Source organism: Electrophorus electricus, chromosome 5 (genome assembly GCF_041902795.1).
Source record: "Electrophorus electricus isolate QZ-2024a chromosome 5, ASM4190279v1, whole genome shotgun sequence".
Classification (NCBI taxonomy): Eukaryota; Metazoa; Chordata; class Actinopteri; order Gymnotiformes; family Gymnotidae; genus Electrophorus; species Electrophorus electricus.
Window position 1 is genome coordinate 29,884,666 of NC_137501.1, and position 25,496 is coordinate 29,910,161.

General features: G+C 44.2%; 2 protein-coding genes and 1 non-coding gene across 5 annotated transcripts in view; all 3 read left to right on the forward strand.

Annotated features, from left to right (window-relative positions):
- smox (spermine oxidase) overlaps window positions 1–1,452 on the forward strand; it is a 12,541-nt gene extending 11,089 nt beyond the window's left edge. For 2 of the 3 annotated variants that reach the window (XM_035530166.2, XM_081714760.1), the window contains 2 exons: window positions 1–145; window positions 930–1,452. The exon at window positions 1–145 is cut by the window's left edge and continues 16 nt beyond it. In XM_035530166.2, the coding sequence (XP_035386059.1) occupies window positions 1–145; window positions 930–1,082 (298 nt within the window). In that variant the 3' untranslated portion in view covers window positions 1,083–1,452. The remainder of the gene's footprint in view (window positions 146–929) is intronic. The other variant, XM_081714761.1, reaches the window with a different exon arrangement.
- A 12,824-nt stretch (window positions 1,453–14,276) lies between these two features.
- LOC118242034 (uncharacterized) lies at window positions 14,277–17,443 on the forward strand. Its single transcript, XR_014123929.1, has 3 exons — window positions 14,277–14,619; window positions 16,751–16,948; window positions 17,133–17,443. It is a non-coding gene; the product is annotated as an uncharacterized LOC118242034 (transcript).
- A 6,854-nt stretch (window positions 17,444–24,297) lies between these two features.
- On the forward strand, window positions 24,298–25,302 carry LOC113578990 (5-hydroxytryptamine receptor 4). Its single transcript, XM_035529565.2, is given in 4 exon segments — window positions 24,298–24,469; window positions 24,472–24,819; window positions 24,822–25,049; window positions 25,052–25,302. Coding segments are annotated over 4 exon segments (999 nt in total).
- Window positions 25,303–25,496: the final 194 nt, after the last annotated feature.

The following is a 25,496-nucleotide window of genomic DNA, read 5'->3' on the forward strand; positions in this document are numbered from 1 at the left end:
AAAGCCCAGGCGGATCTTGCGTTCGTCCTGGGGCAGCAACCCTTACATCCGCGGCTCGTACGCCTTCACCCGTGTGGGGTCCAGCGGGGGCGACGTGGAGCGTCTGGCCGAGCCCCTGCCCTATGGCAGGAGCTCCAAGGCTCTGGTGAGTGTGCGCAACTGCGTGCCGTCAGACCGGCGTTCTGCACCAAACACCTGGTGCATGTCGCCCTCTAGTGGTTTGTAATGTGTGACAGGCTAAATACACAAATAATTATGTATTTAAATATATAAATACATACCTAAAGCCAAAATATGTCCTAAAAGTCTTTTAGTAAAGGGCTAATTGGAAAATGTTTTTTACCCTGAAATGAGGATGTAGCGTTAAAATTTTCAGTTACATAGTAAACACAAAAACAAAGTGTTTTGTCATAAAAGAAATCCCCCTTTTTATTAGAGAAACTGCTTCTCACACAAGATATTTGGGTATTTTTAACGTCAGAATTTGGTGGTCTCCGTTATCCCACAGGCTCAGCAGAGTGAGCGAGTGAGTTGATAACTTGATGTTTATATGGAGCTCAGAGAGAACTGCACTGTTGACATGGTGGATACATGCTGTGCCTGAGAGACTTGGAGAGTGGTGTGTGGACCGTAAACTGAGCTTGGGGCTCAGGGATGACCTTTCAGAAACACACACACACACACACACACACAGTAACATGCAATTACAGGACTGAAAGGAACAGTGTGACCGCACAGAATGGCCCAGGAAAACGTGTGAAGCACTCAGAATCCACTTCTCTTCTACAGGAAGGCAGAGCTTCAGAATACCCCCCTGCTTCTAAGCACTAATAAGGAAGAAGATTAGGCTGAGTCAAGCTCACGGGTATCACTGAGCCCATCCTGCCTGTTCTGTCTTTTGTTTCTCATCTTCTCGCTCCCTTCCCCAGCCTTTACAGGTGCTGTTTGCTGGCGAGGCCACGCACAGGAAGTACTATTCCACTACCCATGGTGCTTTGCTGTCAGGTCAGAGGGAGGCAAACCGCCTGATCGAGTTGTATCATGACCTCCTTAACGCAGAAACCACAAAGCCTAACATGTAAAAATAAAACAACTGAAACAAGAACCACTAACTAGTGATGATAAATATGTGTTTCATGCTATCTGTATTCTGATTAAACATGTATAGGAATATAGTAGGGGCATTACGACAATAACAAAAAATAATGAAAACATTTTTTACTGTATGTAGATTTAGCTTACTTAGGTATTACTTGACATGTACTGTACAAGGCGGCCAAGTTTGGTGCCATTTCTGGCTCTTATATTTTTCTGTTTTTTTTAAATAAGTTATATGTTTATAACATGTTCCTGTAATTTAACTTTTGTAAGTGCCTTCTGTATTTAATGGTGTCATTTAAGAATGAAAGCAAACCGTGGCAATGAATAAATGCACATGAGTGTGGAAACGGATGTAGCTTGTTCTGAAGCTTGTGTCCCAGATGACATGTGCTTGTGGGTTCCTTCCTGGGTGAAATCGACGCTTTAAAATGGAGTTGTTTATACTGTTACTTCAACCAACAACAGTTAAAAATTGCAGACAGCACAACAAAGGCAACAGATGCCTAATAACTGACTACTACACACCCAATAATATCAAACACAGCACAAGGATATTAACTAGGCTACTGTTGTTACTAGTATTGTGTTATTTGATGCACTCTCAGTAGCAGTTTTGCTGTTTTGAAGTGTTGATGTTCTCGGGCGCATCACAGCGTGTTGCTGAAGTTACCACATGATTCAGGAGTTCACTCAGTTCCCATGGTATTTAGTCATGTACATAATATATTTGCTCAGTTGTTTTAATTGTTAACTCAAATACACAAATTCTGATATCTTTTGTTTCCAGAAGCCAAATTCTCTTAGCAAATCCTTAGCTGCAGATCTGTTTAACTTTAAGTACGTTTCATGTTGAAGCAGAGTTAACCTCATGTTGATATTGAGAAAGTTTTGCCAGTCACTGCCGTGAAACATGAATAACGCCCCTATGCCATAATTTAAGCTCTAATAATTTAAATGTAAACAATCTAACGATTCTGTGTGTAAACGCCTCCTTGTGGTTAGAAAAAGGGAGTGCATCGGGAGCAGCACAAAATGTAGGGCACCATTACAGTCAGGCATGTCTTAGGGTTAAGTCTAAATATGATCTGAATACAACAGATGACTTGTGACTACCTGCTAATACTGAACCATTAAAAGGACATCTAACGCATTAAATATGACTGATTTTTAAATGTGTGATTGACTATTGCAGCTTATCCCTTTTGTAAGCTTTGCACTTTCTTATTGCCCCTTTTCCATAACATAAACAGGGACCATATACAACAGTGTGGGGAAAAAGAAAAATATATCGAGTATCAGATGAACCATTATTACCACCTTGTCATTGATCAAATTTCGACTAGACGTATGTGATTTATTATTTGAACAAAGCAAAGTATGACCCCTATGAAAGAAAAGCAGGAGGCACACTGCCAGTGCGACCTCCTTCTGCTAAGGGAGAAGCGTGGTCCCATAGATAGGTATTAGATCTGTTGACTCATTGGCCTCCTTAGTCTTGGAGGGTATAGTATAGATATAGTAGCTTCCTTCCAAAGCATGACTGGTAAGTGACTTTGATGAACTTTACTGAATTATAAATAGAGGTAAGAAGTAGCAAAAGTGAAAGAAAGTGTTCAAAGATTGCAAATATTTGTGTGTGTGTGTGTGTGTGTGTGTGTGTGTGTGTGTGTGTGTGTGTGTGTGTGTGTGTGTGTGTGTTTGAATGTTTAAATGTATGTTTTGTCCTACGTCATGGTGCAAGAAATTTTCCACCAGGAACAATAAACCTGAACTTGAAACTTGAGGGTTTGATCAACTAAAGGTTGATCGATCCATTGATTGGTTTGTTGGTTTCCAATTATGTGCCAAAAAATAGCATTAGCATCTGTGGTTGCAATAACATGCCACATGTTGCAAAAATGCAAGCACTGGAAAAATGCATTGTTCCATTTAAAGTAGAGAATAGCAACCAGCTGCATCATGCACACTTCTGCTGACAGTGCACCTCTTAGAGCCGAACCCAAAACACAGCTGTAGCATTCACGTTTACAGAATTTGGAGACGGCCTTATCTAGAGTGGCTTACAGAAGCAGACATTACCCAACATATACAAGCATCCAAAAAATCATTACAAAGACAGAGAAGAGAGCAAAATCCAGGGAAACAGGCAAAAGTCAAAACATCCAGGAAGACAGAAAACAAAACACAGGTGCTACTAAACATGAGGCAACTGGGAACGAACAAAAGGCTTATGGGTACTAGGACTGTATTTTGGTTTTTGAACTCTGTTTTGAAAAAAAGTCTTCAAAAAATCGTGGAATTACCCTTAATATCTAAATTAATACCTACACTGCATCTTGTAAACTGTATGTTACCGCTGATCCTGTGCTCCTGTGAAGCTGCACAGATTTTAAATTAAGCATTGATTGCTTAGGCTCCTGAGAGCTGTCTGAGAGCTGTCTGTGAGCTGTCTGTGAGCTGTCTGAGAGCTGTCTGTGAGCTGTCTGAGAGCTGTCTGAGAGCTGTCTGTGAGCTGTCTGAGAGCTGTCTGTGAGCTGTCTGAGAGCTGTCTGAGAGCTGTCTGTGAGCTGTCTGTGAGCTGTCTGAGAGCTGTCTGTGAGCTGTCTGAGAGCTGTCTGTGACCTGTCTGTGAGCTGTCTGAGAGCTGTCTGAGAGCTGTCTGTGAGCTGTCTGAGAGCTGTCTGTGAGCTGTCTGAGAGCTGAAATAACAGCCATCATGTTTTCAGGTCACCACATCAACTATCAGTATGTGGATGAGGAATGTGATGATCTGACTGGCCAGGGGAAGATCATGGCCCTCCTGAATTAGCACAAACGCAGTGCCTTCATTGGCTCCTGAAGGTTGACCTCTCTTAACCTTCCCAGCAGAACAAATCTAATTTCACTAAAAAACTCAAAGGGGTAAGAAAAAGGCCTACCAAAGAGAGCTGAAGTTAGGTGTTACGGCAAACAATTACTCAAGTAATGAGTGACCTATAGAGTATAAACACCACAGGCATGAGTAGGAACTGAAGGACGTTTCTAGGTTATTCATTTTTGTGACACTTTGGGTCTAAAATAAAACAAAACTATTAGGCTCACTAGTGGGATTTCTGACCCACAGTGAAGCAATCCATGTACTGTAGAATATATATATATTTTTAAATCTATTTTTACTTGATTTAGTATTTTATAAAAGTGAGTAAATGTTACTAAAAACCTCTAAAGTGATATATGAAAGTAGTTTGACCTGGGTCATTATTACATTTGTCTAAGGAACACATAATTTCAAAGTATGCTGTGTTCAAATTGAAAAATTTCTATGCTGTGTAGCCAGACACCATCTAGTTGATCTCAAAAGACTGTCATCACTGGAAAAATAATTAACAAACCTTCATTCCACGGCTGAGTAGTCTGAGCACTTTCAGTTTGCATCGTTCGTCGTTTAAGGTCTGCGCTGTGACAGCTAAACTAGCATCCAGCTGGAACGTGGCCATAATCAGTCCCATATGCTCAGGTCTGCGGGATTTAGCCAAAACGAAGTGAGCTCTGTGGCTATTAAAACTAGCAGGGTCCCAGAATGGAGAGATCCAACCCCCATTCCCTGAGAAATTCTGCACGGTGGTGTTAGCGGCGAGAGGTACGTTTACACCTGCTCTGTGCGTAATCATGCAATTCATCAAGTTCCCATGTGCCTAATTAGAAACATGTTCAATTTAGCGCAAGAATTCCCCTGAATTTTATCCTATTTATAATGAAGGCCTGTTATCCCACATGCCTGTCTGCACCTAGCCCCCTTCATCTGCTCCTTAGAGTTCAATGTCTTTAGTCATTAATTATGAGCTGAAAATTACACCTCTGATCACACATTTGATCAGTCACAGGAAACAGTATTTTCCGCTTGCGGAACCAATCTTGGGGTTGGGGATCCGGCTGCTGAGTAATGGACTTTTGTTACGTGCGTTTTCCATTTTTTCATCGCCCTTTGCTGTGTGCTGGCCTGCTCCTCTCACGTAGTTGTATTCCTTACTGCTGTCACCTCAGCCACTGGAGTCCAGGCCCTCCCCTCGCTGACCAGGGTCACCAAGCTGGACGCCTTCTCCGTGGAGATCTGCAAGCAGTTTGGCTGGAGGCGCCTTGGCGTTCCTCACAAAACCTTTGGCCATTGTGCAACATTCCAGCAGAGGGGATCAGGTAGGGATGGAGAAGCCGTCTCTTCATGAGGGCTGTTGACACGTGCCAGATCAACACCAGAGCTTGTGGAGAGGCCGTTGTTCACTTGCATGGGCTCTGGGGTGCTGTTCTCAGTGTTGGGCTACATATTTATAAAAGCACACTGCTTTAACCTCCATAGCACTATTGTCAGCTCTTCTGCTTCCAAATAATATTAGACCTTGATGCCTTGCCTCTATTGTGTTCTCAAGTCTCAGCTATTCTCACACATTATAAGCTTTTAAAACTATTTTGCGTGTTTAAACTTAAACACACAATTAAGCAACTTTTTTTAGCTGGGCTTTAACAGTGTAATGTGGAGCATTCACAAGGCAGACGCCTACGTTGGGAAGAACGAGATCCATATTCAGAGTCGTGGTCGCAGTTCCGGGTCAGTGAGCCAACATGCAGAGGTCGGGAATACATAGTAAACAGAAAGAAAAACACAAAAACCAAGAAAATAACTAGACAGGCAAAAAAGAAATGATCAGCACGACCACAAACACGATGTAAGTTAGAAGAATAAACACGACAGGCTAGAACAACTACCACAGGCAGAGTGAACACCACAGAGGCATAAATAACAAAGACCAGCAAACTAACAGGGAAAACACAGGCTTTAAATACACAGACTGATGAGGGCTAACAAGGGACAGGTGAAAACTAATGAAAACATCAAAAACCTGAACAAGGACTGAAACAGGAATGGAGAAGATGAAAGTAAAAAATAGGCCCGAAGCAAAACAAAGACATGAGACAATGGGTCAATCGTTACCTCACCGGATCTATGAGGTAAAATCTTTATTTCCCAAAGGTACCAAACAGAGCTTAATAACATTACAGTGGCTAAGTATCTGGAGATCTGAGAGCCTGCTTCCAGTAGTTCCACTCGTCTGTGGTCCTGGGCTCTAAGAGACTCGCAGTGTGATCCCATACTGCACCAGGCTAAACAACAAATACCGAGGCCTACTCCATTTTACGGTCGGCTGAACAAATCTGAGTGCGAAATACACAGCAGGTCATTTGAACGGCCCGGACAGAAGTGTATGGGCAAATTTAAAATCTGAACACAGAATCTTTTGGAAGGAGCTCACAAATGGCTTAAGTGCTTTGTCCTCATTATCCTAAGACCATGGTGCAAGTGAAGCTGGACTTGGACTCTCTTTCTCTCTCCTCTTCTTGTTCAGTTACAGAACGGAGGTACAGGCGGTACAAAACCTGCTCAGTGATGCTCACAGACCAACAGGGAATATGTCTTCTTCTGCTTCAAACCCTACAACCATGAACAAATATTCAGTAGCTTTGACTGGCAACAGGGTATGTTTCTTAGGCCATGGCTCCAAACTGGCATACGATGGAGTGAGGTACTTTGTCCATTTATGTCATTCCATTGACGGTCCTTGGCGATCTTACCCTCAGGAGGGATGAATATGACTCTAAAGCAAAGTAGGCCTACCGGGGGCTGTTTCTCTTGTCCATGTGTAAGCTCGATTATGAGTGTTATAGCGATCAGAACAGGCAATGCACATGGACTAACTGAAAAGATTACCTTGAGCACTGACCCTGCTGTTGGTGTGGAATTGCTATGGATGTGGTAAATTCCTGTCTACTCCAGTCCCTTCTCTTTACTGGAAAATCCCGGTTGTGCTAAATCAGGGCAAGGCCAGTTCTTGTCCGGGAGATTACTGACATGCTGAGTTTAGTTCGAGCACATCTGGTCCTTATATTTAGGATCTACTGAACGCCTTAACTAACTGGATTAGGTGTGATAGATTAAAGATGGAATTCATCTCTCTAGAATGGTAGATCTTCAGGGCTGGAGTTGGAGCCTTCCTGCTCTAAATCTAATTTTGATATACACTGCCTAGACATCTCACTCCTGTTCTGTAATACACCCTGATCAGACAGAACATCTAGTTGATATTTAATTGCAGTGTAGAGCATATAATCAGATTCAAGGTATGAGGCACATAATCTTAATCTCACGGTATCTTAATTCTTCCCTGCAGGTATTGTTACTGACAGCGGTGGTACAGGACAGTGTCTGGCTCTGTGTCCAGGCCTTAAACGAGACCTTGGCAAAGACCGCTGACCCATTCGATGGTTTGGATGTCACTTGCTAGATGTGGATCTGGACCACTGTAGGTTAGGGTGCCATTGCTAACTTATTGTGAAGAAATCTTTAATTGCTTTACATTTCTAACAGTTATGAACATAACTTTGTTTTCGGAGCTTAAAGGCTTTGTTTTTTTCTGTCGTTATCAGCTAATGCCTAGGTTTGCAGCATATTTCAGACTTGCATCTATGCATACACATTGCAAGGAGTACATTTAGGACAGGACATATTCTCTTCTTACAATGCTGGAGATAGTTAACATGCGATGTTTCTCCATTACTCCACTGGGCATCCAAGGAGACGTGATGATTAATGCTAACGGAGAGCGTTTTCCACAAGAAATCAGCAGAGACTTACAATTACTCAAAGCTGTGAATCTGTACTCTTTTTCCAGTATGTGGTTCATGGTCTCGGGCTGCGTGCCGGTCTTACACTGGGAATTGCACTCCTTCCTGCCGGCGCACTGCAGGTCATCAGTAACTACTTTGGTACTTGTAAGGTCTATGAAGCATTAGCTGACCTGGAGGAAGAGCCACTCCTCCCAGTGAGCTTCCCGTGTGTGGGGTTTGAGGGAGAGCTGTCTCTCATCTTAGCTATGGGGCCATTCGCCCCAACACATGGACTGATGTGTGTGTTTCCTTATAGACAACACACCCACAATGATTAATGGTGTCATAAGCAAAATCAGAGAAGCAGAGGCTAAAAGACACACAGAAGTCCTGTATGGACATCACAAGTTTAGCTCTTAACCAAATGCAAGCATTGAGTTCCAGTTTCCAAAATCAAAGTAATTAAGTCTAGGCTCATGCAGTCTATTTAAGTGGAGTACTATTGTATAACATAAATTACTTTATTTTTAAAGCCCAAGTTAAATACCTATTATAATTTAACAAAACCACATTATTAATGAGTTGCCTATCAATGCATTTAAAATATTCCATGGTATACACAGAGCAGTCAAAAAAGAAAATGTTATAAATATGCCTAAAATATCTCATTAACTGAGGATATTGGTCTTTTATTCCTTAAATACCCTCAGGGTATTATGTAGAACTATTATCAGTTAATATTCAGTAGTGTGGCAAAATCTTCATTTGCTGCAACTAATTAATATGTTTCATACTATAAAAAATAACTGCATGCGCCTAATCTCTTATTGTGTTTGATGTTGCGTCTGAACTGATATTAACTTGTGTTCGATGCTTGCTAGTTGGTCGCTTGTGCCTTATAGTGGAGCGAAAGAGCCCCGTTACGTTACGCCCAGCAGGGGGCGCGAAAGATCCAGGTTTGTTCGTCTGACCTATGCAATGAGCCTTTGCCTTTGTTTGGCACATGCGTGTGTATGGGGAGTAGTGATAAGGGGAGAGACAGAGAAAGAGTGAAAGTTTTTGCTTGCACTTCACTAAATAAGCCTTTCATCCCGGGTCTTGGCCCCTGCACTCCCTTTGATTAAAAAAAGAAGACGAAGAAAAACGAAAGAAAATATAACCTCAGCTTGAATAATTTACCACAGCCTGCCAGAGCTGAACCTCCGCTTTACTGAAATATAGATGGCTTTTTTTTTTCTTTTTTTTTTTTTTTAGCGTATACTGATTCACCCTGCAGAGAACAGGTATTGGTAATAAAAGTGCGAGATGACTCATGCAACCAGTTTCATTTAACAGGCATATCTTTCACTGGTCTCACTCCGAGTTACCCCAGGCTAGCCAGTCTTTAATGGCAAGAGGTTCCAGAATAGAGGGCAACTCTTGTCTCTTTCCCAGTGCAGAACAGGGTTGCCAAACCATGCCTTATCCCTTGCAGATTATGAATGTGAAGATTTTTCATTGCTGCGGACCTTATTATAGGCTTGGTGGCCATGGTAACCCTTTCGGTCAGGCTTCTTTACAGGTAATATGGGACTGTCCTTTGACTGACTGTATAAGTTCTGTAGTGATGAAAATATCAGTAACAAAAACATAGCTTCTTCATTAGTCAGATAACAATAGTAGTAGTAGTAGAAGATGTGTGTTTAAATCGGGGTGCCTGATCTGGTCCCTGGCCCCGCAGGGTTTAGTTCACACCTGGCTGTGTTATTCAGAGGCTTGCGATGGCCTTGACTCACTGGATCAGGTGTGTTAGGTGAGTGTTGGTCTTTGATGCTGTGGGACAGTTGATACTGAGATCTCCAGACCCAGAAAAAATCATTTAGACTTAATATATGAGATCTGTTTTTGTTATGGGAATGAAGCACGTTAACCAAGTAACTTTTGCCCCAACTGGGCCTCCATGTTTCCGTGGATGTCTCATGCCAGTGGCATCACCATGACGGAGCCTCGCTTATTGATTGTGGTTGGCGAAACGCGGCTATAAAGGTCAAAATCAAGGGTCAGAATTAAATTAGATCAGTATATGAAGGAACTTTTTTTAAATCCTGGTATATTACATACACCAAACATGCGACAATGTTCTGTTCTCCTCATCACTGGTCTGTCTGCCTTTTGAGAGATGCCTACCGTGATAAATGTACTCCATGCCACAAATCTAATGCCAAGTCCCGTTGCGCGGTGTTCTGTTTATATCACCGTTCACGGTTTTCGCATCTGGTCGTAATAACAGGCTTTTTGACGTGACTGCTCCGTGCCTGTGTGGCTATGTAAGCAGTGCACTCTGAGCTGAAGGCTTGCGTACATCTAATACCTTAAATTGCTTGCTGGTTTTGGTAGCGCTGGGTTACAGCAGTTAGATTTTCCATCCGCGCCCGCCTCTGGTAGCACGCGTCCTCACCCATGCAAGCCTCGCGGCGGTGCATCATGTGCAGTATGCAGGCAGCCGACCCACCGCACTGCAGTTTACAGCGCGAGTCTTTGAGACTTTGGCTTTCCCTCGCAAATATGGGCAATCAATCCATCCAACCTCATGCGAATGTGCATTCACATGGACATCAAGCGCGCATGGGTCACGCGGCGTGTGGGTCACTCACAACAAGCTCCACGTTATGTGTGGCTCAGTGTCGTATGAACGTACGTTCGCTGCGTGGGCGTCTTGAGCGAGTACATCATCAATGAGCTCAAATAGGTGAGAAAAGTCAATAGGCACCATATAATATAATATAATTAACTTATAATAGATGACTGGACCTGCAGCAAGACCATGACAAATGCTTTAGTGTGTGCATGTGTGTGTGTGTGTGTGTATGTGTGTGTGTGTACGTGTGTGTGCGCATGTGTGTGTACACCAGTGCAGAGATTTGACCCACAAGAACATGGCAGTTAATTGGTGCTTTTTTGGACCCCTGCGGTCATTCTGACTGAATACTGCCCTAAAGTAAAGCCTGTAGGTTTCCTATTATATTCTAATATACTATCTGTTCCCTGTCTGAAATATATAAATAAAATGTATCTCCTTAATATAACAGCACATCTTAAAGAATGATTCCATCATGCTGAACTGGAGTTTCAAGTGCTCCTTCTTGCTGGATAATGTGAAGGTATATCACTAATGACTGTGTGTGTGTGTGTGTGTGTGTGTGTGTGTGTGTGTGTGTGTGTGTGTGTGTGTGTGTGTGTCTCTGTCTTTATTCCCCTGTGGAAGTAGCTGGAACCAAACACAATGGTGTAACCAAATGCCTTTCTAATCTCCCCGTGCAATTAATAACAAGACCCGTATTCACTGCTTAACCTCGGACAGCGAATGGAAATCATGGCTATCTCTGACCCCTGCCTGGGTGAATGGGCACATTTTGGCATGGATGAAGCTGCTCCCCTTCCTTGTAGGAAATGTTTCTACCACAGCTTCGGAAGCATGGAGTGTTTGCTCCTTTTTTCGCCACATGCGCCATCGTAGAGTTTGCAGTAATGAAAGGCCTCCCAGTTCTTTCATGGCCAGCTCACCTCCTCCGACTGTTTGGCGGGCAGACACTTCCTCCTCGAGGCCGCCGACTTCGGCCTAAGGGTTCTGAGACGCTCCGACTAGGAGAGCGCCTCCAGCCGAGAGCTCTGGACCTGTGAGCGTGTAAATGAGGACAGAGGGGTGGGGTGGGAGGCGGGGGTTGCGGCATTTTTAAGCTGTGATCTTTTTCTTGTTCTAGAGATCTCAGTCTTTGTCTGAGTGTCTTCGGCAGTCTCAGCTAATTTTTGTTTTAAAAGTCCATCAAATTTGACAAAGGTTTTTTGTATTATCTGGAGTGTGCCATCTTAAGTGGTTATTTCCTTGAGAGCAAAGGAGGAAGAACTTTTGAGAAGTTCTTGTATAGTAGGTGTGTGTGTGTGTACCTAATTGTTCTTCCACCCTTCTCAGCTCTGCTGTGGAGGGCCCCTGAGCTCCTGAGACTCCGTATGCCCACCGATGGCACGAAGGGAGGCCTCTACAGTAGCTCAGGAAGTGGTGTATCACGGAGGACCCTCCTGACCCCCCGACAGCCCCCTAGAGGCGAGAGGTGTCTCTCAGAGCCTCTCAGCCTGCAGCTGCACCTCTAAAGCCGGCTGAGACCCCCTCGGGGGACGACGACACTGGACAGCCTGTCTTTCTCTGAGCTAGCCACCATTTCCGAGCAGGCTTTGATCAGCATTGGATGCAGGGATAAGTAGGGATGACAAGGATGTGACTCATCCTTTGTTTAAATATCACTTTCTCTTATCGCGCTCGCGCTCTCTGTCTGTCTGTCTCTGTCTCTCGCGCTCGCACTCCCTGTCTGTCTGTCTGCCCATCGCACTCGCTCACCTAATATCCCTCTTTCCTTCTTCTCCTCCTCCTTTTCTCCCTGTCTGTCTGTCTGTCTGTCTGTCGTTTGCGCTCTTTCTTGTCCTTTGTCCTCCTCCCCTCTCTCTTTCCATCCCCCTCTTTCTTCCCCCCCCCCCCCCAGCGACCCAAACCCAGCGCTTGCGCAGCTGGTAAGGAAGGTCCTGGCTGGGTGGTGGTGGGGCATGGCGGCCTCCAAGGCGGACGCGAAGGAGTGCGAGGAGGGGGGTGGAGTCCCTCCTGCTCAGAAGCTGGAGAGAGAGAGAGAGAGAGAGAGAGAGAGAGAGAGAGAGAGAGAGAGAGAGCAGACTTCACCTCCCTCAGACAATCCATCAGGAAAAATGCGTCCCAGCGGGTTGGTACTGTGGAACCTCTTTTATTTCCAAAGCAGGTGCTCCCAGATTTACACCCACTCTTTAAATATATAGTCATTTTTAAAATGTGTGTATTTGTGTATATTCTAATGATAGTCAACTTTTTTTGTTCTTGTATACTATTTTATTAGCTACTGGGAAGTTACAGTTCTTTTGATTGCATATTTTAATTATATTCATAGAACTTTTCAGTAAATACAGCATTCAGTTCTGTATCAGTTCTGCTTTTTGCCTGTTCAATACTGCTTTCCTTCTTTTCCACTGGCTCTTTTATCTTCACCCCTTGCCCTTTGTGGTAGATCACCAAAATATTAAAACAAACATTTTCATCATTGCCTTCATCTAGCATTTCTTCCCCAGAACTTCCAAAAATAATTCCCAGTGTAGCCAGTTAATGAAGCTGGCATCTTGGTTACTGTTTAGCAGTCTCTCCAGTTTGGCAAGGCGAAGGCAAACACTCACCTCTCTGACACAAGCAGTAGATCTTTTGATAAATATTTCACCTCTCCTGACTCCAATCGGGTTTTGATACCTCCCGAATTCATCCGGAACTCAGTCAGAAACCCAAGGCAAGGTGGGGGCTGCTAACACTTCTTCGAGGTCAGCTAGGTTCATTATGAGTAACTCAGAGATGTGGCCATGACCCTGACCTGAGTTCCGTTCTGCGTCATCGTAAAGTGGACTCATCCGGTGTGAGCCTACCGGCTCCGGACCCCCGCCTGGGGGCACCTGTTCATGCCCCTGCTGGTGAAGAACCCTTCTGAAATTCCCCTCGGAGGAGGCAGGATTAATGTAAGTTTGATTACAGGCAGGTTGCTTTTTTTTCTTTTTGTCAGCTTAAAATAGCAGCGATGTGCAAGAAATCTCCATCTTCCTCTCCAACCCTGTACGGGGGCGCCGTGTAAGTTTGATTGCAGTCACTTGGGAAGATGAAGGACTTTGTACTGAATTATCAACAATGAACTCTCACTTCCTATATTTCCCTTTCATCTTTCTCCTTCTTTTCCAACTTTCTTCCTCTTCCCTCTCTTCCTTTTTGTCTGTTCTCTATCCACTCTTTCTTTCTTACTTTCACAGACGTGAGTGTGATGAGTGACGCGAGTGACGTCCAATCCTTTTCATCCTTCACTCTCCCTCCCTCTCTCTCTCTCCCTGAATGGCTACCCGCCGCTGTAGTGCAATGAGCTTGATGTGTACCCACTCCGTCTGCGAGAAAGGGGAGCATCATGTGGATATGGAACGGCTTTCTGTAGTGATAAAAATTTGTAGGGGAACAGACGCCGGAAGATCGTTAATAACACTTCGCGATGACGTCGTTTAATCAGGTACACAAATGCAAAGCATGAGGGACCTCCTCTAGGGACCAGTGATATGCAGGCAAGCAGACATAGTGTCCCAGGAGAGCTACACTGTCCCACGATATCACTGCGAACATTCATCCTCAGAGAGAAAGAGAGAGAGAGAGAGAGAGAGAGAGAGAGAGAGCGGGGCAGAGGGAAACATTAGCAGTGCACACAAAGCATATGACAGATTATTTGATTAATCTTTAAGATTGTTTATCTTTATCCAGCCAAGAAGTCTAGTATATCTTTTGTATTTTAATCGCCTCCACCAATCACACTGTTTAACATGCGCTAACACATTTACTCTGCGCTTCGGTTCTAGGAGACACAAGTTCTTGGATTAATGCTTCCACTGTTCATAACCACTGAATGAAACGACTCTTCTTCATTTCCTGCCGCTTGGCCGTGTCCGATAGAGACTAAACGACACACTTTATCCACAGCTGGCTCTGCCTCAGTGACTCGAGTTTGTCAAGGGCTTGCAGCTTTTGCTACGCTTGCAGTTGCACTATCACCGCAACAACGCGTTATGAACCTGGAAGTCGTACCTGAGATGAAATGAAATTGCTGCTCTCCAAGCAGCCGCAATGTTTTTGTATAGTTTTGGCATGCTTTTTTTGGAGTGTCTATAAACTCAGCCCTAACTCGGTCTCAGTGTTGTTTAGCGCATCCTAGATGATTTGTTGTCGCGTTTGGAGCTGTACGCGTGTAATCTGGAAGAGGTGGTGAGAGAGCAGAAGCAAGCTGAGGGCCTCCTCACACAGATGTTGCCACGGTAACCCCCCCACACACATACACACACACACACATCCTGCCTGTGACACACACGTTCTCCATAAGGTATGCTGATGAGATTAGTCACTCTGGGTCTTTCTTCACATAGCCCTCTCTGTCTGTCTGTCTCTCATGTTTCACTCACTAAATCATTAAGTTGTTATACCCCTGTACGGACTGTTTCCTTGGTGGTTCGCTGGGACTGTGGCGTGTCTGAATGTATTTCATCTCACCTTTATTCAGACAGCTCTATGTCCCTTTCCACCTGTGTGTGTGGTGTGTGTGTGTGTGTGTGTGTGTGTGTGTGTGGGCTGAAAGCCGGCCGGACGGTGACTGTACCCTACCTACTCAGGTACAGCCAAGGGTGGGGTGAGGCAGTTAATACTGCTTGTGGGGAGAACTACCCTGCTGGACTCACTGAATGTTCCTGCTGGACTCACTGCTGTCACTAAACTAACCTCCACGCAGCAGGTGGTGGCTATGGCAAGAAAAATACATCCCTGGACCAAACCATCCCTGGACCAAACCATCCCAGCGGGTTAACCATCCTATACTGAGATTAAAATGGGTGTGTTATAGCAAGGGAAACATTGACACATGCAGTGCATGGGGCCATTCCAGTGCTGATGTGGGCTCCCACATGGAGAGCAGATGCACCTATTTGGCATATAGGTGTTTACTGGGTGGCTGGTGTTTGTTTAAACGGAACGGTGCTGCAGAATCCACGCTGTCATGAGCATTAGCATGGCGCTGTGATAACCAGCATGCTGCTGTCCTAATGGGAACCCGAGCGCCTGTTCCCGAGTGCCGCCGGGGCCGCACAGCAGACGTCTCCCGCGCAGCTGTGAGCGACGGTGAGCGGGAGTGACGCGCATTTGCTTACGCGCGAAGCTGAAACGAGGGCGGTCGTTTTGAAAGGTGGCGACGTGTGCGCGGCTGGCGGAGCGCAAGGATCTGTAGTTGATAGTGAGTCTGTGCTTGTTACACACATGCAAAACCAATTTTGAAGAGAGAATAAAAATGTTTCCATATTTCATACCACCATCCTCCTGTACGTCATCCCAAATCAAAATGACGCTGTTCTTGGTGTCCTTGTAGAAGACTGACACTAACAGCGCATGCTTGATACTGCATTGTGCTTTGACACGGGCACTCTCATGCCTTTCTTCTTACCCACCCCTCCCACGTGAAGACCGTAGGCAATGCCACGGTGGTGTCTGGCCTTCCCACGAGGAACAGGTTGCTGTGACTTCCAGAGTCTGCACGTTCCTTGGTTCGCACTGGGATCCGTTCGGAACAGACGTACCTAAAGGCCCATCAGACACAGGCCACGCTTGAAACTCTGCACAGGAAAAAAAAAAAGTTTTTCATCTCATTAATGGGCAGGCTGTAGTGAGTGGACAGAATGTCCAGTGGTGGGATCGTGATTTGGCCCGAGAGACTTTTTCCTTTCTTCTTGAGAGTTTTTCTTCTAGTAGCTCCATGGCTGGACGCTCACTTGAGCCCCGTAACAATGAATTAAAATAGGTCATGGTTGCATAAAGGACACATAATCAATATCAGGTGTGTGTGCAGTTGTTAAGACGGTGACTGCAGCTGCAGCCCATCTCCCAGATTCCAGTCACAGCATTCATTTAGGGAGTATGTGGAAACATGACATATATGCCGATTGTTTCGCAGGGCCGTGCGCGGCTGGGGTCGCGCGTCTGAAAATGTCCCAGTGCTGTTTATTTGGAGACACTGTCAACACTGCCTTCGAGGAGGGAGTCGTATGGTTTACGTAAGATAAAATCTAGAGAATGTTATGACAAGTGCGTTGACAGCTCTTGAACTCTGAGAGTCACGGAGGCGGCATAAACGTGTCACGCTGAATTCTTTAAACTTGGCACTGTGCAACAAGAGAAGTAAAGGCAACAGAGAACTTAGCCCTGAAAAACATTACAAAGTGGACATCTCATCAAGTCGCTATCCAGTTATGGCCATCACAAAGTTCCCAAAGAGCTTTTTGAAACACTTTTTTTTGCTTTTTCGTGACTTTGCAGATGCTTCCTGACAATGATCTGCCCGCGAGCACAGGCGCGAGCCTTCGGTGACCTTTGCTAGGCCGTTCCTCTTTTCTCTCTCTTTCTCAGCTCGGAACATCCATGTGGACACTTCTACCAAATCCATGCTGGACACGTCCAAGACGTTCCGGTTCCAGCTAAGAGTCGACGTGCTTGTCGAGGTGCATCATGGAAGCCTTATCCGTGCACACGAGTGTCTTTCTTCATCTCCTCCTCATCCTCACCCCCCCTCACCTGCAGTTCTTGCAGCCTTATCACGTCATCAGCGTAAGTTCACCATTGCGAAATTATGCGTCCACTAGTGATCGCCGTTCGTGGGATGTACATGAATGACACGAGGAGAGAAAAAACCCATTGAGGCTATAAATAATTGCTCTATCAGTATGCAGTTGGCAGCTTGAGGGGGCAAGCAATTTCAGGTTCTTCCCTGACCAAATCTGTTCTGTTCCAGGGAAAATGTTCGGTGAGGACATACTGGCTTCTGGGAGAGGAGAGTCAGCAAACTACACTGTATTTTTCTCATTATTACATTTTATATGTGATATGAAAGAAAAGTGTTTTTTTATGAGAGTATAATATACTTGTAATTTGTTTGACATCATTTTCCATTTGTATATGTTTGCATGCACTGAGCAAATGTCTCACTAAATCGATGTCATTTCTCTATAATAATGAGCTACATTTTTTGTTTGTTTTTGTTTTTTTTTGCTGTTCTTGTTTGGCTGAGAACAGAGTTTGAGATTTATCCACCCTGTGTGTCAATTACATATACAAACCTCATTAAATAGTAAATCAATAGAAAATGCCCTTTTAAGTTTGAATTTTTATATTTGCTTTATTGTTTTTGTTCTAGCACTTTTCAATTATTTAAAAAAAACTTTGTGAGAAAGAATTGGGGGGTTCAGTATAGCCTGTGAAAAGAAACTATTTATTTTTCCTTGACATACTATTTATTTAGTGTTACTCCACCAGACACCTAAGGCAAGTTATGTTTTAACACATAGAGATTGTAACCTCTCTTACAATTAATGACCATTCAGGCACCATGCAGGCTTCCGATTCCCAGGCCAGGAATGCTGATTTCCCAGAACTCCGAGCTCAAGGATCCTTCCTCTGACCACAGGACACCCCGCCTGGCCAGCTGTAAAGAAAGGGAGTGTACAATGGCACGGGCCTAAACAGGGCTCATGGGATACATATAAACAATGATCAGAAAAGCTATGCTTTGATTAAGTCAGGGCTCTCAACTTGACAGGTCAAGACCGCTTGCTCATTTGCAATCCTCTTTAAAGACTCCAGATAGGATCTTAATGGTGAAAAGGACCGGAATAGTTGAAAAGGATCATATGTTTTTTTCATTACTGTTCTCCTTCAGATGGATCGTGTCCTTTTAGCGATCCTACTTATCATTTAATTTATCAGGGCATTCAAATTGACTGAGTTTATCACATGTTTGCCATCTACTGCTTAGGTAACTGCCGTGTAGTTTCCCTGAAAATACAAAGTTGAGATTAGGCCTGAACCGAAGGAGTATGGCAGTGGCAGGGTTGGAGAAGAGCTTTTCTTTCACCCTGCTCTTTTACTGTATACCGCACTTAGTACACTCTTCGACCTCGGTTCCTGTACTGCCTCAAAAACATCTCTTCAAATATGCAGAGGAAAGGACTTTTTTCCCCTTTCCCAATGGAACACCCTTCACAAAACGTTCTTATCGCTGAGTCTTGTCTCATCCCCTCTGTGATGGGAAACCGTGATCTTTCCTGTCACCCTTGGCAAGAGCCGGTTTCAGAAGCAAAGACCTCCTGCTTTGATACAAACATTGTACAGGGTGACGGGGTTACAGACGTTCTTACAGCGCTCTGTTCAAATGTCAGCAGCTTGCAACGCCGTTTGGTTGGAACCAGTTCTTGGGACCAACCCTTAACATGCAGAGAAGACAAGCAAAGCACTTAAAAGTATCAGTGTGGTTGTGCGTCCTTTCTCCATGCATAAATTTGCAATGACGTTACAACATTTTGTGGGTGGAAACGTCCATACGTCCAGGCAGATGAATGCAAATCAGAAATAAAACAAACGCGCAACAGCCTTTAGTGAATTATTTTACTATATTTAGAATGCATACGGATTTGATAGATACATAGTTTAAAAGCACTCCTAATCGGAACTTCACGGATAGAAATTAATTAAATTCTAAATCACTAATACATTATTCATCAGGCTTATTTGAAGAAATAAAGAGGCACTCATTGTGCAGTATGAGTTTCTGGTCACAGTCAGGATACAGGCATGTTTTGACATATTTGTATCTTTCTGTCATCACAGAGCTTCCTCCATCAAAGGGTGAAAAGAATGCAAAGCATGTAAAAAAAGCTTTTCATTAACTTCTCCGTGAGTGATGATTCACCAGAGGCTCATGCTGATCTGAGATCATTCCAATTATTTTCAAATCAGCATCAAAGAGAACAAAGTGGCATGTTTTTCGTTTGTTTTTCTCTTTAAAGTGCTGAATGACTTGTTTTTGGTGTGAAAAGCCCTGATGTGTGTTTTTAAGATGCCATTTCCCTTTTGCAAGATTGACCGCTGCTGAGGTGGACAGAGTTGTTACCTTTGGGTCGTTCTTACCATGCACAGGGCGCACCAGGTCCTCCGGGCTGGTTTGCCTTGGCCAGACGCCAGAGCCACTAGCGAACCAAGTTCACTTTCATCGGGTCAGGTCAACAAGCAAGATCAGGGCATGTTTGGACCAGGGACCAAGACATGCCTGCCCTGTGCGTGCTACCCCAAATCGTATGTGAACAAAGTGGAGAGAATATCCTCCCCTTCCTCACTGGTCGTCACAGGAACCTATCAATCTTGGCTGTGGTCAGTCCTCTGTCCCTCAGGACAAACTAGCCCCTCCACACCGTGCTCACTTGCAGGTCAACTAATGAATGCATAAGAATGTCTCTCTTCCAGATGATTGTTTCATGCCAGCCAGCTTCAGAGAACCAGCTCTGATAAGATAATATGTCATTTCAACCATTTTGCAGGTATTTTTTTTTTTTCAGACTTTTGCTTCTCACAAGGCTTTGCTCGTAAGTGAGGCCTAACCCACTTTACCCATTAGGGGTTGAAAAGCTTTCATGGTGTTTAGGAAAATAAACTGAAAAGAAATGTATTGCATGAAACAACTTGGGGTCAGTGCAAAAATCCCATTTTTCCCTGCACCTATAATACTTCTGAAACATAAACTCCCCTTTCATTAGCTCCTGCTCATGTCCTGGAAGTACTGTTAAATGTTGTGTATACTGGACATGTTGTCTTATATGTCTTAGTGCCTTTTTACTGACTATTGTAAGTGTCGAGTGTTGAAAGTGTTATATAAATGCAGTGTAATGTTATTATTAATGATGTAATCAAAATCTTTATTATTATTATTATTATTAGTAGTAGTAGTAGTAGTAGTAGTAGTAGTAGTAGCAGTAGTGTTGCTATTAGAAATAGACAAGGCAATTTGTATAGCAAGTATGTATTTATATAGCAAGCTACCGTTTTTACAGTGGTTGTTCAACGTACTTCACAAAAAAAGAGGTGTTGCATAGATAAATAAAGCTATTAAATTTAATTTTTAAAAAATGAAAAACATTTGTTTTAAAGAACAAATTTCAAACAGAGATCTACATCCACTAGTAGCTAAAAGAACTATTAAAATGCAAACTGCTAAAATGTTAAGACTCAGCAGTAGTAATGAAATAGTTTACGTTATTGCTGTGTTGTAAACTAGATTTTCAAACAAGTTACCAAAGTTGTGTTGTCATATAGGTGTGGTGAGGGTCACTGCAGCAGTACTCTAAGGATAAAAGCTAACTGCTCCAGCCTATGCTTATGCCATGAGATGAGGCTGGGCCTTCTTACTCCATGCAGTCAAATCACTCATTACTAGTCCCGAGTCCTGAGTCCTTGTCCTGGGTTAAACAAATGGCTGTCCGCGCAAATAGCGAAGGACGGTCAAAGCACACCTGCCACAGCTCGAGGCTTCAGGTGTCTAGGTCGGCTCAGCACGCTCATGCACGCGAGAACCGTTCACGATCGCAGTTACGTTGACATAAGCCGGGACTGGAATCAACCAGTGAGAGCCAGCACCTATATTTAAAATGTCTAAATATATTTTAGACCTCCCTGCTAGCTGAGAATGCTTTGTAAGGATGATTCTGTCAGTTTAACATGTTGGAGCTGGGAGGGTGATTTGTAGATTTGGCACAATGAGCTGTCATGTCATACAGTAGTCTAATTAAAAAAAAAAGAAGACTTGGTCAGACAGCAGTGATTAAAATGTCACCAGAAAGCCAAAGCAAAGCACTAGATACAGGTCTGGCTGCAGCGCAGGCATAGATTAGATATGCGACGATCAAACAGAAATGACAGTCTACCTTGAGAGGAATTGTACAGGCCCGGCTTGTTCTTTCGCCTTTCATCTTTTTTAAATATATAAATGGTACATTAATTTAACATTTGGTGCCTGACAAAACCCCAAACCTGAGTGGTTAACAATGTAACCTCTCTACATATTCAGTTGGGGTGACTTTGATGGTTACGTTCCTGAAATAACGCAGACAATCTGTGTGACATGAGAGACAAGATTTGCATCACCATGCCAGACTCTTAATGCCTCTCTGCCCTTACCCCTGTCTACCCTCAAATGAAGAGCACTGGTTCTGGTGTAATTAATGTTGCACATTTAAATGAGCAAACACACACACACACGGAGCAACCATCTCACATACACCGTCTCGGAGCAAGTGCGCGGGCAAGACGACGGTCATCGTCCTCTTCCTCTCTCATCTGTCATTATCGTTGCTGCAGAACCTGTCAGTAGCGCATCCGTCCATCAGGAACGGGGCAACAGAGAGAGAGAGAGAGAGAAGGAACCACACAGTGAGCTGAAAACAGGAAAAAACACTTTCACTCAGGAAGTGAGTAGCGGTTCCATCTGTTCTACACCTTCTGAACTTTCCTGTGAGATCACAGAGTGGCTAGGGAATATCAACATCTATTACCATAACTACATTAGGAATAATATTATTAATATTGTTTTTATTTTTGTAATGAATTTGTAAGTCTAACTGGTGTGATTAAGTGTGTATTTCACTTTACTTTGGAAATGCTGCTGTTATTACGTCCCTTTATAAGATCATGACCATGCCTGCGTGAGACAGATGTGCAGGGTTTTAGCATCTGTAGGAACAGATTTTTGGTCCGCCGGCAGAACGTACTGCTGGAAAAACGCGGCCGTCTTTGCATAGAGCCGATGGTGGACTTGTCTGAAAGTATCGGCTCAATGCCAGTGAGAACACAACTTGGATAGCTGGCCAAACCCCTTCCTTCGGTGACTACTGCAGGATTCCACATCACCTGCTGTTGTGATTACACAGGGCAAGGGATCTAAATAAAGGGGTTTATGGTTTATCACTTTGTGAATCTGTAACAGGACTCTTTTTGGAATGGCGTTGAGCTGTGCTATAGCTCACGGATCAAGATGAGCTTGAATTGTTTTGGAAAAAGTGCGAACAACTCTTTACTGTGCACTCAGAATTATTCACTATTTACATCTTTTCTTGGGGGGATAGAGCTAAATTTAATTGGCAGTGCGGGAGATTGGACAAGACCACACACACACACACACGCACACACATGCATACACACACACACATACATACATACACACACACACACACACACGCACACACACACACACACACACACACACACACACGTACACATGCACACACACACACACACACACACAGTCTTGGGGGTTGCTGGTTTCCTCTCTTCAATATGTCCATACAGGCTGTTCTTAATGAGCATCCACTTCTGTCTGAGTGGTCAGATGGATGATGTGTGTGTGTGTGTTCTGTTTGCCCAGGGACACTAAGCAGAACTGGCCTTTGTGAACTTGTGCCCTGTGATGCTATAATCGTAAACTAACTGATCTGCTTCACTGTGTGTTAGCTGTGAGGCTTCCCTGGTTTTCTCCTGGACTCAGATAGGATGAGTTATAACAAATATTACCATGGGGAACATGTGTACTGTGAAGTGCTGTTTTTTTTTCCACAGGGCTTGAATACATTTTCACCGAGCAGTAACCCGATTTACAATTAGATGCTCCCTTTTCCAGGACCAGTAGTTAGCTTTTGTTTGTAGTACAGGTATTAGTAACTCCATATGTGATCTTATTTATGTGACAGTATTACAGACAGTTAGCTATGCATATAGGTGGCTCTCAAATTAAAATTTGTGCAATTTGAAAAACAATGTTAATAAAATATATTTAACAGTATTCAAAAGATGTCTATAGTCAATCTTTAATTGAACAGCCTAATCAAGTTAGTAGTAGTCACAGGAATTGCCTCATGTAACTGTAAACACTTCAAAATACGCTTATTTACAGTGATAGTGGAAAGCAAAAGCACCTAATAAGATACTCCTCTCATCCATCTCCCGTTGGCATTCATTAAATTTTGATCCTTAGCGAAGTAAAACCATTTACATAAGCCACCCACCCTCTTTTGTCTTCTCTGCCAGACACTCCCAGTCCCAGATGTTGTTCTCGTCACGGCCTAAAGAACTGCCTTTTTACTCTGCCCAGCAGTGTATATTTGCCAGAATCCACTGGTGGCTGGCATTAGCGGAGAAACGTCTTCTGCTTGAATAGCTCAGCAGCAACAAGTGAGTTCCAGGAAGTACCATGCAAAGCATTTGGGTGTTGATACGGCAAGGAGCGAATTCATAGAAATACCTGTGGAGATTCTCACCAACTAAATAAATTTAGTTGCTTTTGCATCGTAACTCATTCTTTGGAAATAACATATTATCATGCTGTTGAGACAGGAAGTTCCACTTCAGCAATGCTGTTGACATATTTCCTCTAAGGAATAATCTAGAAGGTTCCAGTGGGGCGCCCATCATCCAATCCAATCCCAGCAAAGGGCCTTTTGACAGACATCCAAAAAGTGTTTACTGCTCCTCAAGAATTCCACGAAGTGCTGAGAGACTTGTTTGATCAGTTTGCCCTCATTATTATATTTTGCCAAAATCCCTTAAATTACTTTACAAAACATTTTTGGAAGGGCTGTATCACTCAATTTAACAGATGATTGTTAAGATTTAAGATAACTGTAACAGACCTTGAATTGTCTGTTCTCAGTAGCTTGACCTCACCAAATGCTGCTTGTGAACTTCACCCAGATTTTGGTGAAGCATCATTGCACAGCTAAGCATGAAATAAGGGACTGTATGTCAACTTTATTTCTGGTGGTCAAGACATCCAAGATAGATAGAGCGAGGGAGATAGATGTATACATATGTAAGTGATGCACCTATGCACAGAACTCTGTGGACCAGAAGAGAGTTTGAATTGTAAAACAACCTTGAGTGCAAAAAAAAAAAAAAGCTTATATTATACAGGTCAGGGCTCAGACTGAGGACTGATCTCTACGGATATTTTCTACAAGTACTGTTGACCTACTAGGCAAAGGCAAATAGCAAGAATATAGAGATCCACAGTGGAGCTAAAATGTGTGTATTTTTCTGTTTTTTAACATTTTCATTTTTCTCACTAGGGTCCACCTTAAGCTATGTCCAACATCTCTGAGTGGACGGAGGACAAGAACCTCTCATTTGTGGGCGATCTGGAACACTGCGCCACCTTGAGGACCCCAAGCACCCGTGCCACCCTTTATGCGTTCGTAATCCTTGGCATCTTCTGCACGATGGCTGGCAACTTGCTGTTGGTTCTGGCCATCGCCTACTCCAAACCAACTCCTTCGTCATGTCGCTAGCAGTGGCCGACTTCCTGGTGGGCCTGGTGGTTATGCCTTACATGGTGCTCACGGTTGAAGGTTGCTGGCACTTCGGTGCCACCTTCTTCCAGCTGCAATGCAGCCTGGACATCATGCTGTGCGCCGCCTCCATCCTCCACCTGAGCGGCGTGGCCTTCGACCGCTACTGTGCCGTCTGCAACCCACCGCTTTACTCCTTCAAGATGTCCCACGGGCGTGCGGGCCTGCTGATCACGCTGTGCCGGGCAGTGCCCCTCATCGTCTCCTTTGGGCCTATTCTCCTGAGCCTGCACAAGCTCGGGGTGGACGTCGCCCTGCCGAGAACTCGTGCATCCTCCTGGTGAACTGCGTCTACGCCGTCACGGCCTCTCTGGTGGTGTTCTACCTGCCTGTGGTCACCGTGCTGGTGGCCCACTGTAAGATCTACAGAGCAGCCAGGCGGCAGGCGGTGCTGATAAGCGCCGTGGAGGCACAGGTGTTCACCAGGCTGGGCGAGGACTCCGGAAAGAAGCGGAACCACCGCAACTCCATGAGGAGGCAGAGGAAGGCAGCCTGGGCATCATCATGGGTGTTTTCGTGCTCCTCTGGCTGCTCTTCTTCACCACAAACATCACGGACCCCTTCATCGAGGACAGCACAGCCAGTGCCATGTGGGATGTGTTCCTCTGGCTAGGCTACAGGTCCTTCCAGAGGGCATTCCTCATGATCGTGGGCTGCAGGATATGTGTGCCTGGGTCAGCACCTGGCATGGACCTCTCTCAGTCCAGGAAGAACACCAATGAACACTTGGAGAACCAGTAGCCCATATGGCTCCCCCCTGCTGTCCTGCATATCAGATTTGAAAAAGATTCCTGTTGCTTATTGGTACACCATCAGATGAAGTGCGTGGTGGTAAAAGTTCCACGGCAACCCAAATAAAGGCACAAGATAAGAGACCCAATTAAAATGTGCTTTTACTTCTACTTTACTTCTATTTTGCATCGACTAGATCTGCA